Source organism: Bufo gargarizans, chromosome 1 (genome assembly GCF_014858855.1).
Source record: "Bufo gargarizans isolate SCDJY-AF-19 chromosome 1, ASM1485885v1, whole genome shotgun sequence".
NCBI classification, from domain to species: domain Eukaryota; kingdom Metazoa; phylum Chordata; class Amphibia; order Anura; family Bufonidae; genus Bufo; species Bufo gargarizans.
In genome coordinates, this window is record NC_058080.1 from 232,983,401 (window position 1) to 233,001,003 (window position 17,603).

Below are 17,603 nucleotides of genomic sequence, written 5' to 3' on the forward strand. Positions count from 1 at the left end.
GTAAAGAGGGGAACTTGAGCCTGGCATACTGAGAAAGTAACCAGCATACTCAATAATAAGGTCAAAATAAAGTAACATTTGTAATATGATACATTGATAGCTTTTCCCACTGTGGGGGCAGACCCATTTAGTCAGTTTTCTGTAGATCACTAGACTTTGCCCAAATAGTAGTTGGCATACTATAAGAATCTGCCTATTCCTGCCATTATACATTGTAACAAACAGCTGTATGAGGAAGATTAGGTCAGGATGAAACAAATGTTTCAATGCATTGACAGAAAGCAAACATTTTTTGAACAGGTGAAGAACTGAAACCCAAAGTCTACTGGAAAGTCATGAATAGGTTGTATTAACGGGGCTAATCCTAGAAAGGTGTGGTGCTTGGGTGCAACAAGAGCAATGTTGACACCCACATTGCACCAAAGGGCAAATTTGAATATTAAGAAAATGCATCATAAATCAGGTGTGGATCATAAAAGGATTGAATGTTTTAAGGGCAGATACTACTTTTCATAATTTATTTGAATCAACTCCTAACACTAATTCATTATAGTTCATTACAAGTGCAGTGACTAATTGAAAGAAATTCATGGCATATGATGTTAGATACTTTGTTAAAGAAGCTCTTCGGGAATTAAGAAAATGAAAATACTTAAATATAACTTTATTATAAATATATTTCCTAATACCTTTCATTAGTAATAATGGCTCGTTTTGTCTAGGGAGCAATCATTAGGAGAAATAAAATGGCTGCCGTCCTATTAGTACACACAAAATCTGTCCTAATCACACAGCAGGACAAGTTACCTCAGAAGCTATAGAGCTGCCTCACCCTCCTCTGTGCTCTACTTGTCAGGGATTATGATCCCGAATACAGTTTAATATGATCTTAAGCTAAATCTCTGTAGGAATGGAGTTCTTGAGGAAACATGAAGTTCAGAGAAGTCAGAGAGGACAGACCGGTAATGGAGACTGCATAAAAGTGCTGCTGCTCATTAGCCACATCCCCACTCTCCTCTCTGTACTTCATGTCTCCTTATGATCTTCATTCCTAGAGTGATTTGGCTGAACACCTTATAATCTGTATTCAGGATCATAACCCCTGACAAGCAGAGTAGAGAGGAGGATGAGGCAGCTCTTTAGCTCAATGATGTGAAGTAACTTGTCCTGCTGTGTGATTAGGACAGGTTTTGTGTGTACTAATAGGACGGCGCCCATTTTAATGATTGCCTCCCAAACAAAGCAAGCCATTGTAAGTAATGAAAGATATTTGGTAATATATTTATAATAAAGTAATATTCAAGTATTTTTGGCAATTTTTATTTTCTTAATTCCCAGAGAACAGCTTCAAGCATTTTTTGGAACATCATGCTGTTGGCAAACTAATGGATTTTTTTTGGGATGTAACAAAGAATGCATCTATTTAGAAGTAAAGTATATTGTTATGGTGAAAAATAAGATTGTATCATGGAAATAAATCTGCAATCTGGACTTGTACAAGCAAAGATGGATCAACCTCATGCACTGGCTGCAAGACTCAAGGGAGCTTACTTGAAGGCTTTCCCAGCATTTCCTGTAACTGCTAATACACTGATGCTGTGACCTGCTGTACATGACATGGTTTTCCATTAAAAAAAATTTACATTATTAATATTTCCATCAAATGAAAGTCATATCCTCATTGTAATATATTATGTAAAGGAAATGTGCCTTATACCCTTAAACAACATGGGGTGGGGGGGGGGGGGGAGCTGGGAGATCAGGAATATGAGATCTCCACGGTGCGTGCTGTTCATAGAACCACTATAAAGCTTGGTCAATCCAAGTGACCAAGTGTTTTGTAAAGGGTATCTGTCAGTAGTTTATTCTGCCCTCAGATAGGTCACATTCCTTTAAAAGCGTTATTCAGAACTGAAAAAAATTATGACCTATCCTTTGGACAGGGCATTAATATCACATTGGTAGTCTGAGTCCTGGCATCCCTGCTGATCAGCTGATTGAATAGGCCTTGGTGTTCCGCTGAGTGCTGTGCCTCCGCAATTAGTTACCAAACAGATCATATCTGTCTCATATTAAATCAAATATATTCAATCAAAAGTGAGAAGTATAGTTCATCCAATCATTTATGTACCCAGATGTACCCCACCTGCTCAGTTCCATCCTTCAACTGCCACCAGCCGTAGCAGACAGGACCACCCCTTCCTCCTGAGGAACAGCACACCTTTTAAGCTGCCAGCTCAAAATTAATTTAGAAGAGCAATCGGAGAAATAAATTGGGAGAGCCGTGGATTCATATGAAGTACAGGGCTTGTTCTAGCTTTGTTAAAAAGTGGTAGTGATGTACGATTTTCATTTTTTACATTAAAGAGGACCTTTCATCTGTTTAACCCTAGTCTAATTAGGGTATTACCTTATAGGGCGGCCCCCACTGATTGGAGCTTAGAATGAGCTCCTCCGTGGCTATGAGTAGTGAGCTCTGATTGGATGCACTCACAGCCAGGGATAAGAGAACCTCTCCAGTCTCCACCTAGTCGGCTAATTAGAATATAAGGCGCCAAAATCAACGGGGGACAACAGCAGACGAACGCCCCCCCTCCCCCTGTTCGTCTGCTGTTGTCCCCCGTTGATTTCGGCGCCTTATATTCTAATTAGCCGACTAGGCCAGGAGGAGAAGACGAACGCTGGCCCTGTCAATCAAGGACGGCAGGGTGTGATTTGAGGTTGGAGAACGAAGCCTCTAGGAGCAGCCCCCCCTGCTCTTAGAGGCTAGTTTGCATATCATCAAAGTTAAAATTGCGCAGTAAGGGGGGCATCAAATATCATAAGAACAGTAAAGTTAGGGTCTGCTGACATTAACACATCGCTAATGTCAGCCAGTTTATTAGGGTTAATTCTGGTGACAGAAACCCTTTAAATCGCAAAGTATAGGAAAATACATGACAACAAAATAATAGTGTGGAAAGGGGCTTATGGCCACATATTGAACATTTAACACTTTTCCATGGGTAAGTATCCATATGAGCTAAACAAATCTTGAGGGGTCTATATAGGTAATTAACTAACCTGCCAAGATGTATAGGGCTATCCAGATCTGAATTCACATAAAGAAAAGTAAGATGTAAGCAAAATATAACTGCTACCTAGACGCAAGTGGAGGGAATACCACCAACGGTCTTATTAGTTTAACGAGTGAGAAATGATTCTGATAGGTATCCTAATTGTTATGGCTGATAACATTTCTCCTATTATGGTGGAATCTTCTTGTGTCTATGTTGTGTTGTATTTTTGACTTTTAATTTTTTTTTTAAAAAAAAGCCTTTAACGAAAAAAATATAACTGCTACCCAATGCCACCTAGGGCTAACATGCTGTTACAATGATAAATGAGACCAAAAAGCAGTGTGTAAACCATATGGCACTCTGTGGTTCCGTTAAGTACATGCCTCGAGGGGTCAGAGCTGTTTTGCTAAATACGACCCTTCTTCATTTTGTAGTGTGCCAGGCAGACTCTTCTCTGACTCTTTCAGGTACCAGACCAACTGCGCCAGCTCTGTCAAGTACTGAAGTCCTCTCTGATCTCATTACAATAGGTCTGTTCTATACAAACCAGGCGGATAAGCAGGGGTGCCCCACCCATGAGGCCAGGTCTCAGGCAGCACCAGGTCGGGGCAAGAGGGGGGCAGTGGAAGGGCCTTGGGCAATGAGCACTTTCATTGTGGCAAATGGGTTCTCCATTTCAGTTTTCGTCTCAGGCAGCAGAAAGGCTAGGTGCACCCCTGCGGATAAGTAAACAAAAAAAAATACATTTATCATCACAAACAACGCCTAAGGCTGAGTTCACACTAGCGTTCAGCCTTTCCGTTCTCCTGCTCCGTTATAGGAGCAGGAGAACGGAAAGGACGGATTGGGCTCATAACTGAGACAAGCGGAGCCTACGGACCCCATAGACTATAATGGGGTCCGTTAGGTTTACGCTCAGAAAATGATTTTGGAGCGGAGACAAAAGTCCTGGATAAAAAAAAGATTACATATACTGTAGTTAGCTGTTTCCACAAAACCCTGGACAGTCCTTTGGAAAAGAAACCTTAGTCATTGACATACTGTACTATGCAGAACACGGTAGCTGTGACATCTTCCCATGACACTGAGGTTGAGTCACCAGAAGTGGCAGGAAAGTGGGCAGATTTGGACTGGATGTAAAGTTGTAAGGTGGATGGAGCGACGACTCCTGCTTGTATTAGGGTCAGGGCTTAAGAGTAATCCACGTCAATGATTTTCCTGGCCCTGGATTATCAGCGATGCATTCAGTCCACACAGTAAATGTTTTCCATGTGAGCTACATTTATACTGAATATAACAGATCTTATTTGCCAAAGAAATCCTGGGCCCATGATAACTGTGCATCTGAGACTTGGAATATATTGGATGTACAGTAACAGCTATTACTACTTCTTACCTCAATTGTGTTTTAAACAGGGGCTGTATTGTTTATAGGCCAATGCGTCTTCCGCTAAGCATAGAAAAAAACGAAAGTCTCTAGAGGGTGAATCTCATGGGGATTTTGGACAAAGAGAAGAGAAAAAAGGTGGCGATCAACCCTATATTGATCCCTGTGCAGGGTCACCCTTGAAATAGTTAAAACTTAAAGGGGTTCTGCAGTTTGCTTAAACTGATGATCTATCCTCCGGATAGATCATCAGCATCTGATCGGCGGGGGTCTGACACCCAGGATCCCTGCCGATCAGCTGTTTGAGAAGGCAGCGGCGCGGCCTTCTCACTGTTTACCGCTAGCCCAGTGACATCACGACTAGTATCAACTGGCCTGGGCGCAGCTAAGCTCTGTTCACTTGAATGGAGCTTAGCCCCACCCAGGCCATTGATACCAGTCGTGACGTCACTGAGCCAGCGGTAAACAGTGACAAGGCTGCGGCTGCCTTCTCAAACAGCTGATCAGATGCTGATGATCTATCCAGAGGATAGATCATCAGTTTAAACAAAGTGCAGAACTCCTTTAACCTTTAATGTTTATATTAATAAAAGGATATGACAAGTGTAGTCCATTAAAACTATCAGTGTGCACCTTGTTTTTTGTGGCCCAATATCAATGATTATAATGGTGGAGTGCGTTGTTGGCTCTCTCCCCTAGCTCCTTTCTTACACCCCTGAGTGGGGGAAGGAGAGGGAGAGGGGAGACACCAGGAGTGGAAGAGGGTTCTCTCCACACTGAGTATAATTGCTTTGAATGTGAATATTCAGCCTCTGGATTCCGCAAGGATACAGCAAGCAGCTTTGAGCTACACTACATCTAGTTCGCCAGAGCTGGGACTGAATGGTCTGTCGTCTTTCTCCCCTCTCCCTCTCCTTCCCCCACTTAGGGGTGTAATAAAGAAGCAAGGGAAGAGAGCCAACAACGCACTCTACCATTACATTAATTGACATTGGGCCACAAAAAATAGTTTTAGTTTTAACGGACTACACTTGTCGCATCCTTTTATAAATATAAACATTAAAAGTTAGGTTTTAACCATTTTTAAAGGGTGACCCTGCACAGGGATCGATTTAGGGTTGATAGCCCCCTTTTTTCTCTTCCACTAGGCAAACACATGGTTTCACCAATGGGTTAGTACTCATTAGGTACACATTGCCTTCCAATCCTCTTGGCATGTAAGACATTATTGCTAGAGACAGCTGACCTAGGGCTGACATTTTGCTTGTCAGCTCTCCGGCAGTCTGACAGACTTCTCTGGATCTGGCATTACCGGATGCTACCGGAACGCCCGCCGGCCCCTTCGACTATAATAGGGTCTGACAGAGATTCTGCTGCTATCTGGCAAATATGCCAGGATTTGGCTGGACAAAAACCACTGAACGCAACGGGTTTTGTCCGGCAGATTCCCGGTATTCTATGCTGGAACAGCCTGTGCCGTGATTGTGAAAGAAGCCTGAATTGCACCATCACTCGTGTGTTGAAAAAGGAATGTTCATATCATAATGTAGTGGCAATTCAAAATCACTGTTGTCTATGCCACTAGTAGTAAGCACAGGCTACACTGCCGCTCCGTCCCCATTGACTATAATGGGGGCGGTCCGAGTTTCGGCGGAGGCACGGCAGCACACGGTGAGAAGCTCCCGGAATAAATGTCGTAGTTTTATTCCGTCAGCCTCTCGCCGTGCTCTGCTGTGCCTCCGTCAGAACTCCGCCCCCGCCCCTATTATAGTCATTGGGGACGGAGCGGCAGTCCGGGGGCACACGTTCACTAGCGGCAGGACGGATCCGACAGGCTGTTCACCCGACGGAACATCCTGCCGGAGGGCCGTGCCACTAGTGTGAAAGTAGCCTAAGTCCTCACAAAGCTAAAAAATAAAAATGTTATGGCTCTCAGAATATGGTGACAATCCAAGCAAATGGTGGCCATGTAATATAAGAACGACTTTTGCCCCAGGAAGAAGCTCTATTATTTTTTTTTTTAGCAGCTCTGATTAATTAAAGGGATCCTGAGACCTTACAGATATGTTCCTAACCAACTACGGTAATTCAACTGAAAAAGCATAAAAGAGTACTTACCTTTTGCTTCACATCCAAGTGATCTACCATACTTTCAAGTTTCTAATACACAGTAAGGGCTCTTTCACATCTGCGTTATTGTCTTCCGGCATAGAGTTCCGTCGTCGGGGCTCTATGCCGGAAGAATACTGATCAGGATTATCCTAATGCATTCTGAATGGACAGTCCGTCCTTCAGGATGCATCAGGATGTCTTCCGCTCCGGAACGGAACATTTTTTGGCCGCAGCAAATAGCGCAGCATGCTGCGCTTTTTGCTCCGGCCAAAAATCCGGAACACTTGCCGCAAGGCCGGATCCGGAATGAATGCCCATTGAAAGGCATTGATCCGGATCCGGCCTTAAGCTAAACGTAGTTTCGGCGAATTGCCGGATGCAACGTTTAGCTTTTTCTCAATGGTTACCATGGCTGCCGGGACGCTAAAGTCCTGGCAGCCATGGTAAAGTGTAGTGGGGAGCGGGGGAGCAGTATACTTACCGTCCGTGCGGCTCCCGGGGCGCTCCAGAGTGACGTCAGGGCGCCCCAAGCGCATGGATCACGTGATCGCATGGCACGTCATCCATGCGCATGGGGCGCTCTGACGTCACTCTGGAGCGCCCCGGGAGCCGCACGGACTGTAAGTATACTGCTCCCCCGCTCCCCACTACTACTATGGCAACCAGGACTTTAATAGCGTCCTGGGTGCCATAGTAACACTGAAAGCATTTTGAAGACGGATCCGTCTTCAAATGCTTTCAGTACACTTGCGTTTTTCCGTATCCGGCGTGTAATTCCGGCAAGTGGAGTACACGCCGGATCCGGACAACGCAAGTGTGAAAGAGGCCTTAAATGTGTAATTTTAATTAGTATAACAATGGAATGTGTAAAAATGTATTTAATATTGAGATATCCTATTTAGCATTTTCTAACACCCTCCTTCAGCCCCCACCCTCCCAAAAAAAACTCTTAAGGCCTCATGCACACTGCCATTGTTTTGGTCCGCATCCGCTGCTCCAATCCGTGGCCCCGCAAAACAAAATATAACATGTCGTATTCTTGTCCGCACGTTGCGGACAAAAATAGGCAGTTATATTAAAGGCTGTCCGTGCCGTTCCGCAAAACACACAACAGTCGTGTGCATGTAGCCTAACACAAAGCAAATTAAGCATTCGTACAATCTGTTCATAATTTCTGTGTAATATGTACGCCAAAAGAAATGACATTAGTCAAATAAACAAAAGTAACAACAACTGTGCACGCAAGATTTACCAGAGATGTGTGGAAATGTTCTTGTTCTATGAGAAATCATTGCTGCTCTTTATTTATAGTCAGTAACACGGCAATATAATTACTACTTCACACAAAAATTCCTTGTAAAATCTTAAAATGCTATTCCATCCAAAACTGTGTACTTACAGTGAATTAACTGTCCTTATTCTAAAGAATCGAATTTCTCACACATTAAAGAGGATGTCTCACTTCAGCATGTAGAGAAAGTTAATACAAGGCACTTACTAATGTATTGTGAATGTCCATATTGTCACCTTTGCTGGCTGGATTCATTTTTCCATCACATTATACACTGCTTATTTCCATGGTTACGACCACCTTGCAATCCATCAGTGGTGGTCGTGCTTGCACCCTATAGGAAAAAGTGCCAACATCTCTGGTGGCGGGGACCATGGGGACTGTACATAGGCTGGTGCTTTTTTTCTATAGTGTGTTACCACGCCCACCACTGCTGGATTGCCTTGTGTTAACGGTCTCTACATGATAAATGCCATTTGCTGACATGACCCAACCCATTTAAAGAGGGCCTGTCACTACAAATACCCTATCTGTATAACTTAAAAATTATTAGATGTCACCAAAAGCAATCTTTTTCAAAATATAGATCATTAAATAAAATGCCTTCTGTAGACCGAACTCTTAGCAGGAGTTGGGTACAAATTATTGGTAAGGAGATTGTGGTATGTCCAGTGTCTTAACACAAAAATGCTAGGAACATCCTGCATGTATATATAATAAATATATAATAAATAAATACGCGGATGTACATGGCGACAGAAAAATGAGAGAGAAACAGAGAACTATATATAAACTAATACCACATTTGATATGATAAAAATGAGGTCTTTGTAAATAGATTTTGATCAAAAAATATCTGTGCCCACCCACCACAGCAAGGTGACCTCAATCCAGGCAGGAACCTACTGTATTTTATACCTATCTCTATACTAGTGGGCATCTAAATTCAGTAGAGCAGATCCTACACATATATGTTGTTACCACAATTGTTACCTCTGTGTGCCATCAGACATCCAATAAGGGGAAGAGCAAACTTAGCTATATGTATCACACTTGTGCAATGGATGGGATAATAGAAGCGCATTCAGACTTGGAGGTGGCCGCAAAAGGTTTTTCTGACCCATTTTCACCATCTAAACATATGACTCTGGTTTGTTTCCATGGTGTATGTAACACTTCCTGTTGCTTTATACAGCCAAACTCATGATGCACTTGTAGTTTTCATTGGTACTATTTTGGGGTACATAACATTTTTTATTCTGTTCTTCTGATATTTCTAATATAGTGGCACTTCAGAGGAGTTATCTCCCAGAATCATCTATCCTCTGAATCGGTCAGGACATAGGGATGGGGAGGGGGGTCCCTGTTAGGTTCAGAGGGAACGTGTGATATTACGCCATGGCTTCCACACTCTGAGATTTCTGTCATGTGTTCAACTGATCCAACTGGACATTTCCTCGAATTGGCAAATCTGATCAGCTTTCCTAGCCCATTCCTGCACTGAAGGGAGGCTCACATCCAGCCAGTGCAAGGGGATTCATGATTTTGCGACTGCTAATAAATGTGTAATAATATCCTTCTTGGAAGGTTTATATAGCTTATTAGGTCTTGCCAGGACTATCATATCCAGTGAGACCTAGAAGTCCAGACATGTAAGTTTCCGTAACACATCCTGTACTCCGTTTCAAAAGGGGCGTATCACAGGGCAATGCCACCAAATATGTGATAAAGTACCCACATCACCTCTGCATCTCCAACAGTGTGACGAGTCAGATAACCCTCTCCTATACAGCAATTCGGGAGTTCTATACCATCTAGGGAGTAGTTTGTAATGACCTTCCTGGATGAGAACGCAAGGTGAAAAGCCGTGTGATGATGCCAACACTGCCTTCGTCTCCTTGTCTGACAGCACTAAGCCTAGTTCTTTCTCCCACTCTGCCAGGAAAGGTGGTTTAATCTCTTCCCTGACCTCACAACAGCGAATATAGAGCAGAGACTTTCTTCTGTTTCAGAATCAGGGAGGCAGTAAGCTTTTCAAAGGGGGTTAATGCCCTTCGTAGTTCATATTTCCTCAAGGCACTGCGGCAGACCGTTTGAAAGTGAGACTGGTATAAAAAAAAATTAAAAAAGGAAGAAGAAGATTGTCTGAGAGAGGCAGGGAGGGCTACAAGAGGTGGAAACTTTTGTTCCTGAAAGAATTCCCCTAAAGTAGTAGAGGCAAAAAAGTTCCATAGTTCCGGGTAGGTCCCCGCTGGAGTTCCCATAGGGTCTGGAAGTAGTCTGGCCGGCATTAGCGGGGAAGGCCCCTGAATAAGTGTGCTAGGTGCTTTGGACCATGTCTCCCACAGCCCCCTGAACAGTGGGTCACAATCCTCCGAGTCTGTAAGGTGCGAGTTTGGAAGCCAAAGGCGTTGGAGGAGGGAGGGGTCTGTAACATGTTCTTTGGATCCACCAATTCTAACCATCTGTTTAATTGTATAGCCTGATAATACATATAGACATCTGGTACCCTCAATCCCCCCTCTTCTCTATGCCTAACCAATACATTATAGGGGATTCTGGCCCTCTTCCTCTTCCACAAATAACCCAACGTTTTATGTCTGCAAAAAATCTAGAGGGTAAAGCAATTGGGACCATCTGGAGTGTATACATGAGCTTGGGGAAAACGTAAGACTTCAGTACATTCTTACGTCCCATCCAGGATAGAAAAGGGATGTCATATTTTCATAGTAGTCCTTTCACACTTTCCAATAGGGGAGCATAATTAACCGTGTAAAGCTCTAGCAAGTCACTGAAGATTTTGATTCCCAGGTATGTCAGGGGTCCCTTTGATAGTGGAAAAGGTGAAATGGTACACAAATGTGTAGTTTCCTCCTTAGAAAGTGTAATATTTAACAATTCCAACTTTGAGGGGTGAACTTTAAAGTCAGAAAGTGTGCTAAAAGTTTGTTTGCTAAGTTTGTTGTTCAAAGCCAGTAGTCCCGTCTCCGGATTGGTGACAAGAAATAGCAGATCATCAACAAACGCTGTGCACTAAGACTGGGTTCACACCTGAGCGTTTTACAGTGCGTTCCTACGCGCTGTAAAACGCTCAACAAGGAGAAACCAATGCTTCCCTATCGGTATGGTTCTCACCTGGGCGTTTTACAGCGCGTACGATCGCGCTGTAAAAGGCCCGACGCCCTAAAATGTACATGAGCTTCTTTGGGGCGTCTTGTCGCGCGTTCCCGTACATAGACTTTTGGGAACGCGCGACAATGGGCGTTCGCTTGTCTCTGTATGCGCGATTGCAAACGTCCGTACAATCGCGCATACAGAGTGCTCCATCGCGAACGCTCAGGTGTGAACCCAGCGTTAAGGTCCCTCTCGCCATTTTGGATGCCCCCAATTAAGGGTTCCTGATAAATTGATTATATCAGCGTTTCTGACACCAAAACATACAGAGAGGGGGATAGGGGGCATCCCTGTCTTGTTCCATTTGAGATCTCAAAGACAGGGGACATTGTCCTATTTATCCGCAGCCTGGCATGCGGTGGTCCATATAGCAAAAAAAAAAAAATCGCTTGAATAAATGTGTCAGGGATGTTGAATTGATGAAGTGCCATCCTCATAAATGTCCAATTGACCCTGTCGAATGCGATTTTCACTCAACGCACAAGTGATGCGTGAAAATCACCGCTCATGTGCACAGCCCCATAGAAAAGAATGGGTCAGGATTCAGTGCGGGTGCAATACGTTCACCGCACGCATCGCACCCGCACGGAAAACTCGCCTGTGTGAAATGGGCCTTAGAAGTAATAAAGACCTGCAGTTCCTGATAGCAATGGACATGTTGTGTTAGGGCTCTTTCACACTTGCGTTCTTTTGTTCCGGCATAGAGTGCCGTCGTCGGTGCTCTATGGCGGAAGAATCCTGATCAGGATTATCCCCATGCATTCTGAATGGAGAGAAATCCGTTCAGGATGCATCAGGATGTCTTCAGTTCCGGAACGGAACGTTTTTTTGGCCGGAGAAAATACCGCAGCATGCTAAAGTCCTGGCAGCCATGGTAAAGTGTAGTGGGGAGCGGGGGAGCAGTATACTTACCGTCCGTGCTGCTCCCAGGGCGCTTCAGAGTGACGTCAGGGCGCCCCACGCGCATGGATCACGTCATTCTGGAGCGCCCCGGGAGCCGCACGGACGGTAAGTATACTGCTGCCCCGCTCCCCACTACTATGGCAACCAGGACTTTAATAGCGTCCTGGCTGCCATAGTAACACTGAACGCATTTTGAAGACGGATGAGTCTTCAAATGCTTTCAGTTCACTTGCATTTTTCCGGATCCGGCGTGTAATTCTGGCAAATGGAGTACACGACGGATCCGGACAACTCAAGTGTGAAAGAGCCCTTAGACAACTGTTCACATGGGGCAGTACTGCGTGTGGCCTTTGTTTTTGTGGCGCTGTGCTGGTGGGTTGCAGAAATCTTCAAGTTGGCTGGATCGTCATCTTGCCTTGTGGCTTGACTGTCTTGGGAGATTTATGCTTATCAACTTTGTTCCATGGGTTCAGGCGAGGGAGGGCGGGCAATTAGGTTGTGAGTGTCAGCGGCAGCAAGGAAGGAACCTCCATTGGTAGCAAATCTAGCGCTGGCCATGCTTTCTCCAGGTCCTCTGGGGTGTGAATGATGATACGTCTGCTCCCTTTAAGGATGGAGAGGCCAAAGTGTAGAGCCAGGTATATGGGATCTTTGCGGCTCGGAAAGCCTCCAGTAGCGGTCTCAGGAGGAGCCTTTTGGCTAGTGTAGATGGAGCTATGTCCTGATAAATCGCTAGTTTTGCCCCCTCGTATGTTATTCGGTTTCTCTCTCTGGCTGCAGTTAGAATACGCGCTGTGTCCACATAAGACAGTAGGCCGCAAACTACATCCTGCGGTCTTCGGCATAGGTCTCAATGCCTGGTGAATACGTTCAATCATAATTTCCTGAGCCCCCTCCTGGCCTACCAGGTCAGCGAACACTTCCATTGCTACCCTGTGTAAGGCTTCTGTGGCCCATGTTTCCGGGAGACCTTTAATGCGGATGTTCCGTCTCCTGGTCTTCAATCAAAGTTAAGGCCCTGTTTATTTCATCAGTGTGGGTCGCCACATGTCCTGCCAGGGCTGTGGAGTGTGTCACAATCTCCGTGGCCGCGTTCTCCAGACTCTCCACCCGGTGTCCCAGTTGTATAAACTCCGACTTAATGTTCGATAGTTCCACCATCACCGGGCTTAGTGCCTGCTCCAGAGCTTTAGCGAGGAAGGCCTTGGAGATGTTGGTGCTATCCGATTCCTCCTCTATCTCCGGCTCCACGTCTTCAGCTGCAGTTGCCGAGGCCATTGATCCCGCGGCCATCTAGGATCCACCTCCTTGTGAGTGCACACCTTTCTTTTTGAAGAATCTCTGCATATCTTGTCGACCTTTGTGGGGTCTAGGGATGTCTAGAGAGTTGGCACCTCTCTCTCCCATATTTGACTATGATAGGTCCGGTCACTTGCTTTGGCTTCACGCTGCCATCTTCTCCAGCGGCCAGGCTCCGCCCCCGATTTATTTTTTTTCAATAAAACTTTTACTACTTATTACTCCCACAAGGGGACTTTGACATGCAATCCTTCCATAATACACTGAACTACTTATGTAGTACAGTGTATTATGCTGCCAGTAGGAAACTGACAGGAAATCTATTAGGCCTTGTACTAAAAGACAGACCTGGGGGCCCCACAATCGTGTTGGTACTGATGGGTGATAGAGGAAGCCCCAGCTCCCACGGTCAATAGCATGATTTAACGGTTTGGTGCTTCTGCCAATTCAGGTCATTAGAGCAGGGCTCGGCTGCCATAACAGAGCTGAGCTCCTGCTCTTCTCTGTAAAGGTGTATTGGTGGCCACTAATGGGTTAAAGGATGTTGATGCAAACTAGAAAACCCCTTTATGGACCAAGAGGTGGTTGTTATTATTTTTTGCCACATTAGAATTTTCATGACTTTTTTGTTTGTCGATGTAGCTGTATGACCACTATAGCTTATAGTTTTCAACTTGTATTACCTTTTTCCAGGGGAATAGAAAAAAGTTAATTCTGCCATTGTACTTTTAGTGTTATACATTTTGCAATGTTCACCACGCAGCATAAATAAAATGTGAACTTACTTTGCTGGTAAGTACAATTATGGTGATGCTACATATGTATAGGTGTTTATGTTTTACTAAAAATCTAACTAATCCAATTGAGAAGCTGTGGCAAGACTTGAAAATTGCTGTTCACAGATGTTCTCCATCCATGGGGTTGAGCTATTTTGCAAAGAAGAATGGGCAAAAATTTCAGCCTCTAGATGTGTAAAGTTGGTAGAGACAGACTGTAAAAGACTGTAATTGCAGCAAAAGGTGGTCTTACAAAGTATTGAGAGGGGGACTGAATACAAATGCACACTACACTTTCCAGATTTAAATTTATTAAAAATTTGAAAACCAGATATAATATTCTCTTCACTTCAGACATACTTGCTACTTTGTGTTGGACTATCACATAACATATCATATCACATAAAATATATTTAAGTTTGTAGCTGTAACGTGAAAAAATGTGGAAAAATTCAAGGGCTATGAATACTTTTTCAAGGCACTGTATTCAAGAGTTACCCATGACAGGTGCTGCCTGCTTGCAGCGGGGTGTCGTGTAATTACAGCTCCTCCATCTCATTCACTTCAATGGGACGGCTCCTTCCTATTCACTTGAGCGCCTCTCTCTTCAAACAGCTGATTGGTGGGGGTGCCAGCAGTTGGTCCCCTGCCGATCTGATATTGATAACCTATCCTGAGGATAGGTCATCAATATAAAAAAAAAAAAGCAGACAACCCCTTTAAAGCATTTCCTGCACTGTCAAATTTCTTAAGAGCCCAGACAACCCCTTTAGCTCTATTCATGTAAACCAAAATGCATGAATCACTGTCTACTATACGTTATCTCCTCTGGAATTCAACAATGTTTATACCATTTTAAAACAAATTTCCAAAGACCTAAATATTAGTTGACACAAGAAATACTGTAACCTCATTGACGTCATATGACAGAAAACAGCCTCTGCTGTGGCAGCCATCATTGCTCTCTATTGAGATTACCCTTTACAAACATAAGAGACACAGTTCTGAACCAATTAGCTAATCAGACCAGTGGGAATGGGCGATACCCCTGAGGTGAGCGAAAGTAGTTTTCCTGAATCAGGATATTGATGGTCTATACTCAGAACAGGCCGGCAATATCAGATCTGTGGGGGTTGTACTCCCACATATCAGCTGTTTGAAGGGTAATTCTGTGGCCTCTTATTGTTCACATGACGCTGTTGACTTAAAGAGGACTTGTCACCACTACTGACATGTCCGTTTTAATAGCTTCATGCATTCCCCATGTAATAATTCTGAAACATCTACTCTTATGGCTCTATGTCAGGGATGCCCAACCTGCGGCCCTCCAGCTGTTGTAAAACTACAGACTCTCATCATGCATGGAAAGTCTACAGCTATCAGCCTACAGCCAAGCATGATGGGACTTGTAGTTTTACAACAACTGGAGGGCTGCAGGTTGAGCATCCCTGCTCTATGTTGTGCCATTCCTTTATTATTTCCACTAGAAGTTATGAATGAATTGCTATCAGTCTGCAGTAAGGGTACAGAGGGTAACCACTTGGGGGTGGGGGGGGGGTGTACCTGCACAGACTGACAATGTCAGCACTGATTGGATAGACTGAGTCTGTGCAGGCACACCCTACAACTTGTTACCTCCCCTCTGTACCCTTACTGCAGACTGCTAGCAATTATTCATAGCTTCTAGCAGAAATAAAAAAGGAGCGGCACAACATAGGGACATAAGAATAGATGCTTTAGAATTGTTATTACATGGGGAATACATGAAGCTATTAAAACAGACATGTCAGGAGTGGTGAAAGGTCCTCTTTAATAGGGCAGTGCAGGGGATTTCAACTTTGTACTACTCACTTTAAATGGATGAAGATTTAACATACTGCACTAGGTGGCATGTAGGTAAAAGGCCGCTTCCAGCTCACCTGGGGAAGGCTGCAGAGAGTTGGACTCCCACCACCAGACAGGCCATCAATATCTATAGGTCCACAAAGATTTGGATTCCTTTCCAACTGTCATTCCAGAGTTAATCACATTTTTATTTCCATGTGGCTGTAGAATGCCTGTATTTTTTAAGGTGGGAGGGTTCTATTAAGATAAATCTGAATTTGTCTATTACTTAGGTTTGGGTTGAAACAGTAAAGTTTTTGAAAACATTGTGATCACCGGCCAGCCATGGGCTGAACACTCATGTAGGATCTGGCCAATCTCAGAGCGAAATAGTCACCCCCTCCCAGATCATAGAGGAAAATGTGGCCAAATAAGTCAGTGCACTTTCCTCCATAGAAATCCCACGAATCACCCTACTATATGATGTGGTCAGTACTGACTAGTTAAAGGGGTTGTCCCATGAAAAATATTCTACAGATTGATTTCAAACCAACACCTGGGTCTGAATACGTTTGTAATTGCATGTAATTAGAAATTTAGCATAGCCACTTGGCTATTCAATAAAATGCACCTGTATAGCGCCACCTGCTGTTTGTTATTCTTCTTATTTCTTTGACCTGCTCACTGAGATGGCCGCACATGCTCAGTTTCATCCTGATCTGTGATAGGGAGAGAGCTGCAGCAGAATGGACACACCCCCTGAACTGCAGCAGAATGGACACACCCCCCGAGCTGCAGCATAAAAAAAAAGGACGTTCTATTTGATATAACTTGATACAAATCTAGCAGAACCATGAATGGGGAGATCTCTGGATCCATGGGAGGCACAGGGCTGGTTCTAGCTTTGTTAGAAAGAGGTTGTCATGTACTATATCCGATTTTCATTTTTTACATAAGTCATAGTAAAAACTTTCATCTGCGCTATGGATCATTTGGACATAATAAAAAAAAAAAATAGGTCATGCTTACGCGGAGTTCAATTTATACAATATTCCATGCCAATCAATTATGTCATTCTATATAGGTGTTGGGTGTCGGACCCCCGCCGATCTAATATTGATCCCAGCTGCCGTGTCTTTTATTGAAGAATATCTGCTTTATTTCACATTTGAGAAGTCACATCCAATAAACCAGGGCGCGTTTCGGCAATCTGCCTTTCTCAACAGGACAGGCCTAGAAGTTATGAGACACGGCTGCTGGGATCTCTCACTGCACACGTGGAGTCCGCTCCTTCCCTCTGCAGCGTGTACTGAGGATCGAGTGCTGGCCGGATTTCTATCTACCTTGATCTAATATTGATGACCTATCCTGAAGATAGGTCAACAATATAGGAAACCAGACAACCCTTTTAAGACATTGAGGTGAACTACTAGATGAAATGTCATGAGGGTACATTAATCCTAAAGAGTAACCCGCTTTTATTTCTCTTCCAGAAGTGCATAACTGACGAATGCTTCTTTTTCGAACGACTAGAATCCAACAACTACAACACTTACCGGTCTCGCAAATACAGCGATTGGTACGTGGCACTAAAGAGAACTGGGCAGTACAAAAATGGATCGCAGACTTCACCAGGACAAAAGGCTATCCTGTTTCTTCCCATGTCTTCAAAGAGCTGATCCTACCAGAGACGAGTATGACAGGCTATATTGTACATATATTAAATGTGATCAGAAGGGATTTATATACGTTACATATAATCATGTTAAAATATACCA

At 43.9% G+C, this 17,603-nt stretch overlaps 1 protein-coding gene across 1 annotated transcript in view; it reads left to right on the forward strand.

The window, feature by feature from the left end:
* The window catches only part of FGF2 (fibroblast growth factor 2), a 45,615-nt gene extending 28,111 nt beyond the window's left edge, over positions 1-17,504 (forward strand). The window contains exon 3 of the mRNA XM_044302218.1: positions 17,319-17,504. Within this exon, the coding sequence (XP_044158153.1) occupies positions 17,319-17,504 (186 nt within the window). The remainder of the gene's footprint in view (positions 1-17,318) is intronic.
* The last annotated feature ends 99 nt before the right edge of the window (positions 17,505-17,603 follow it).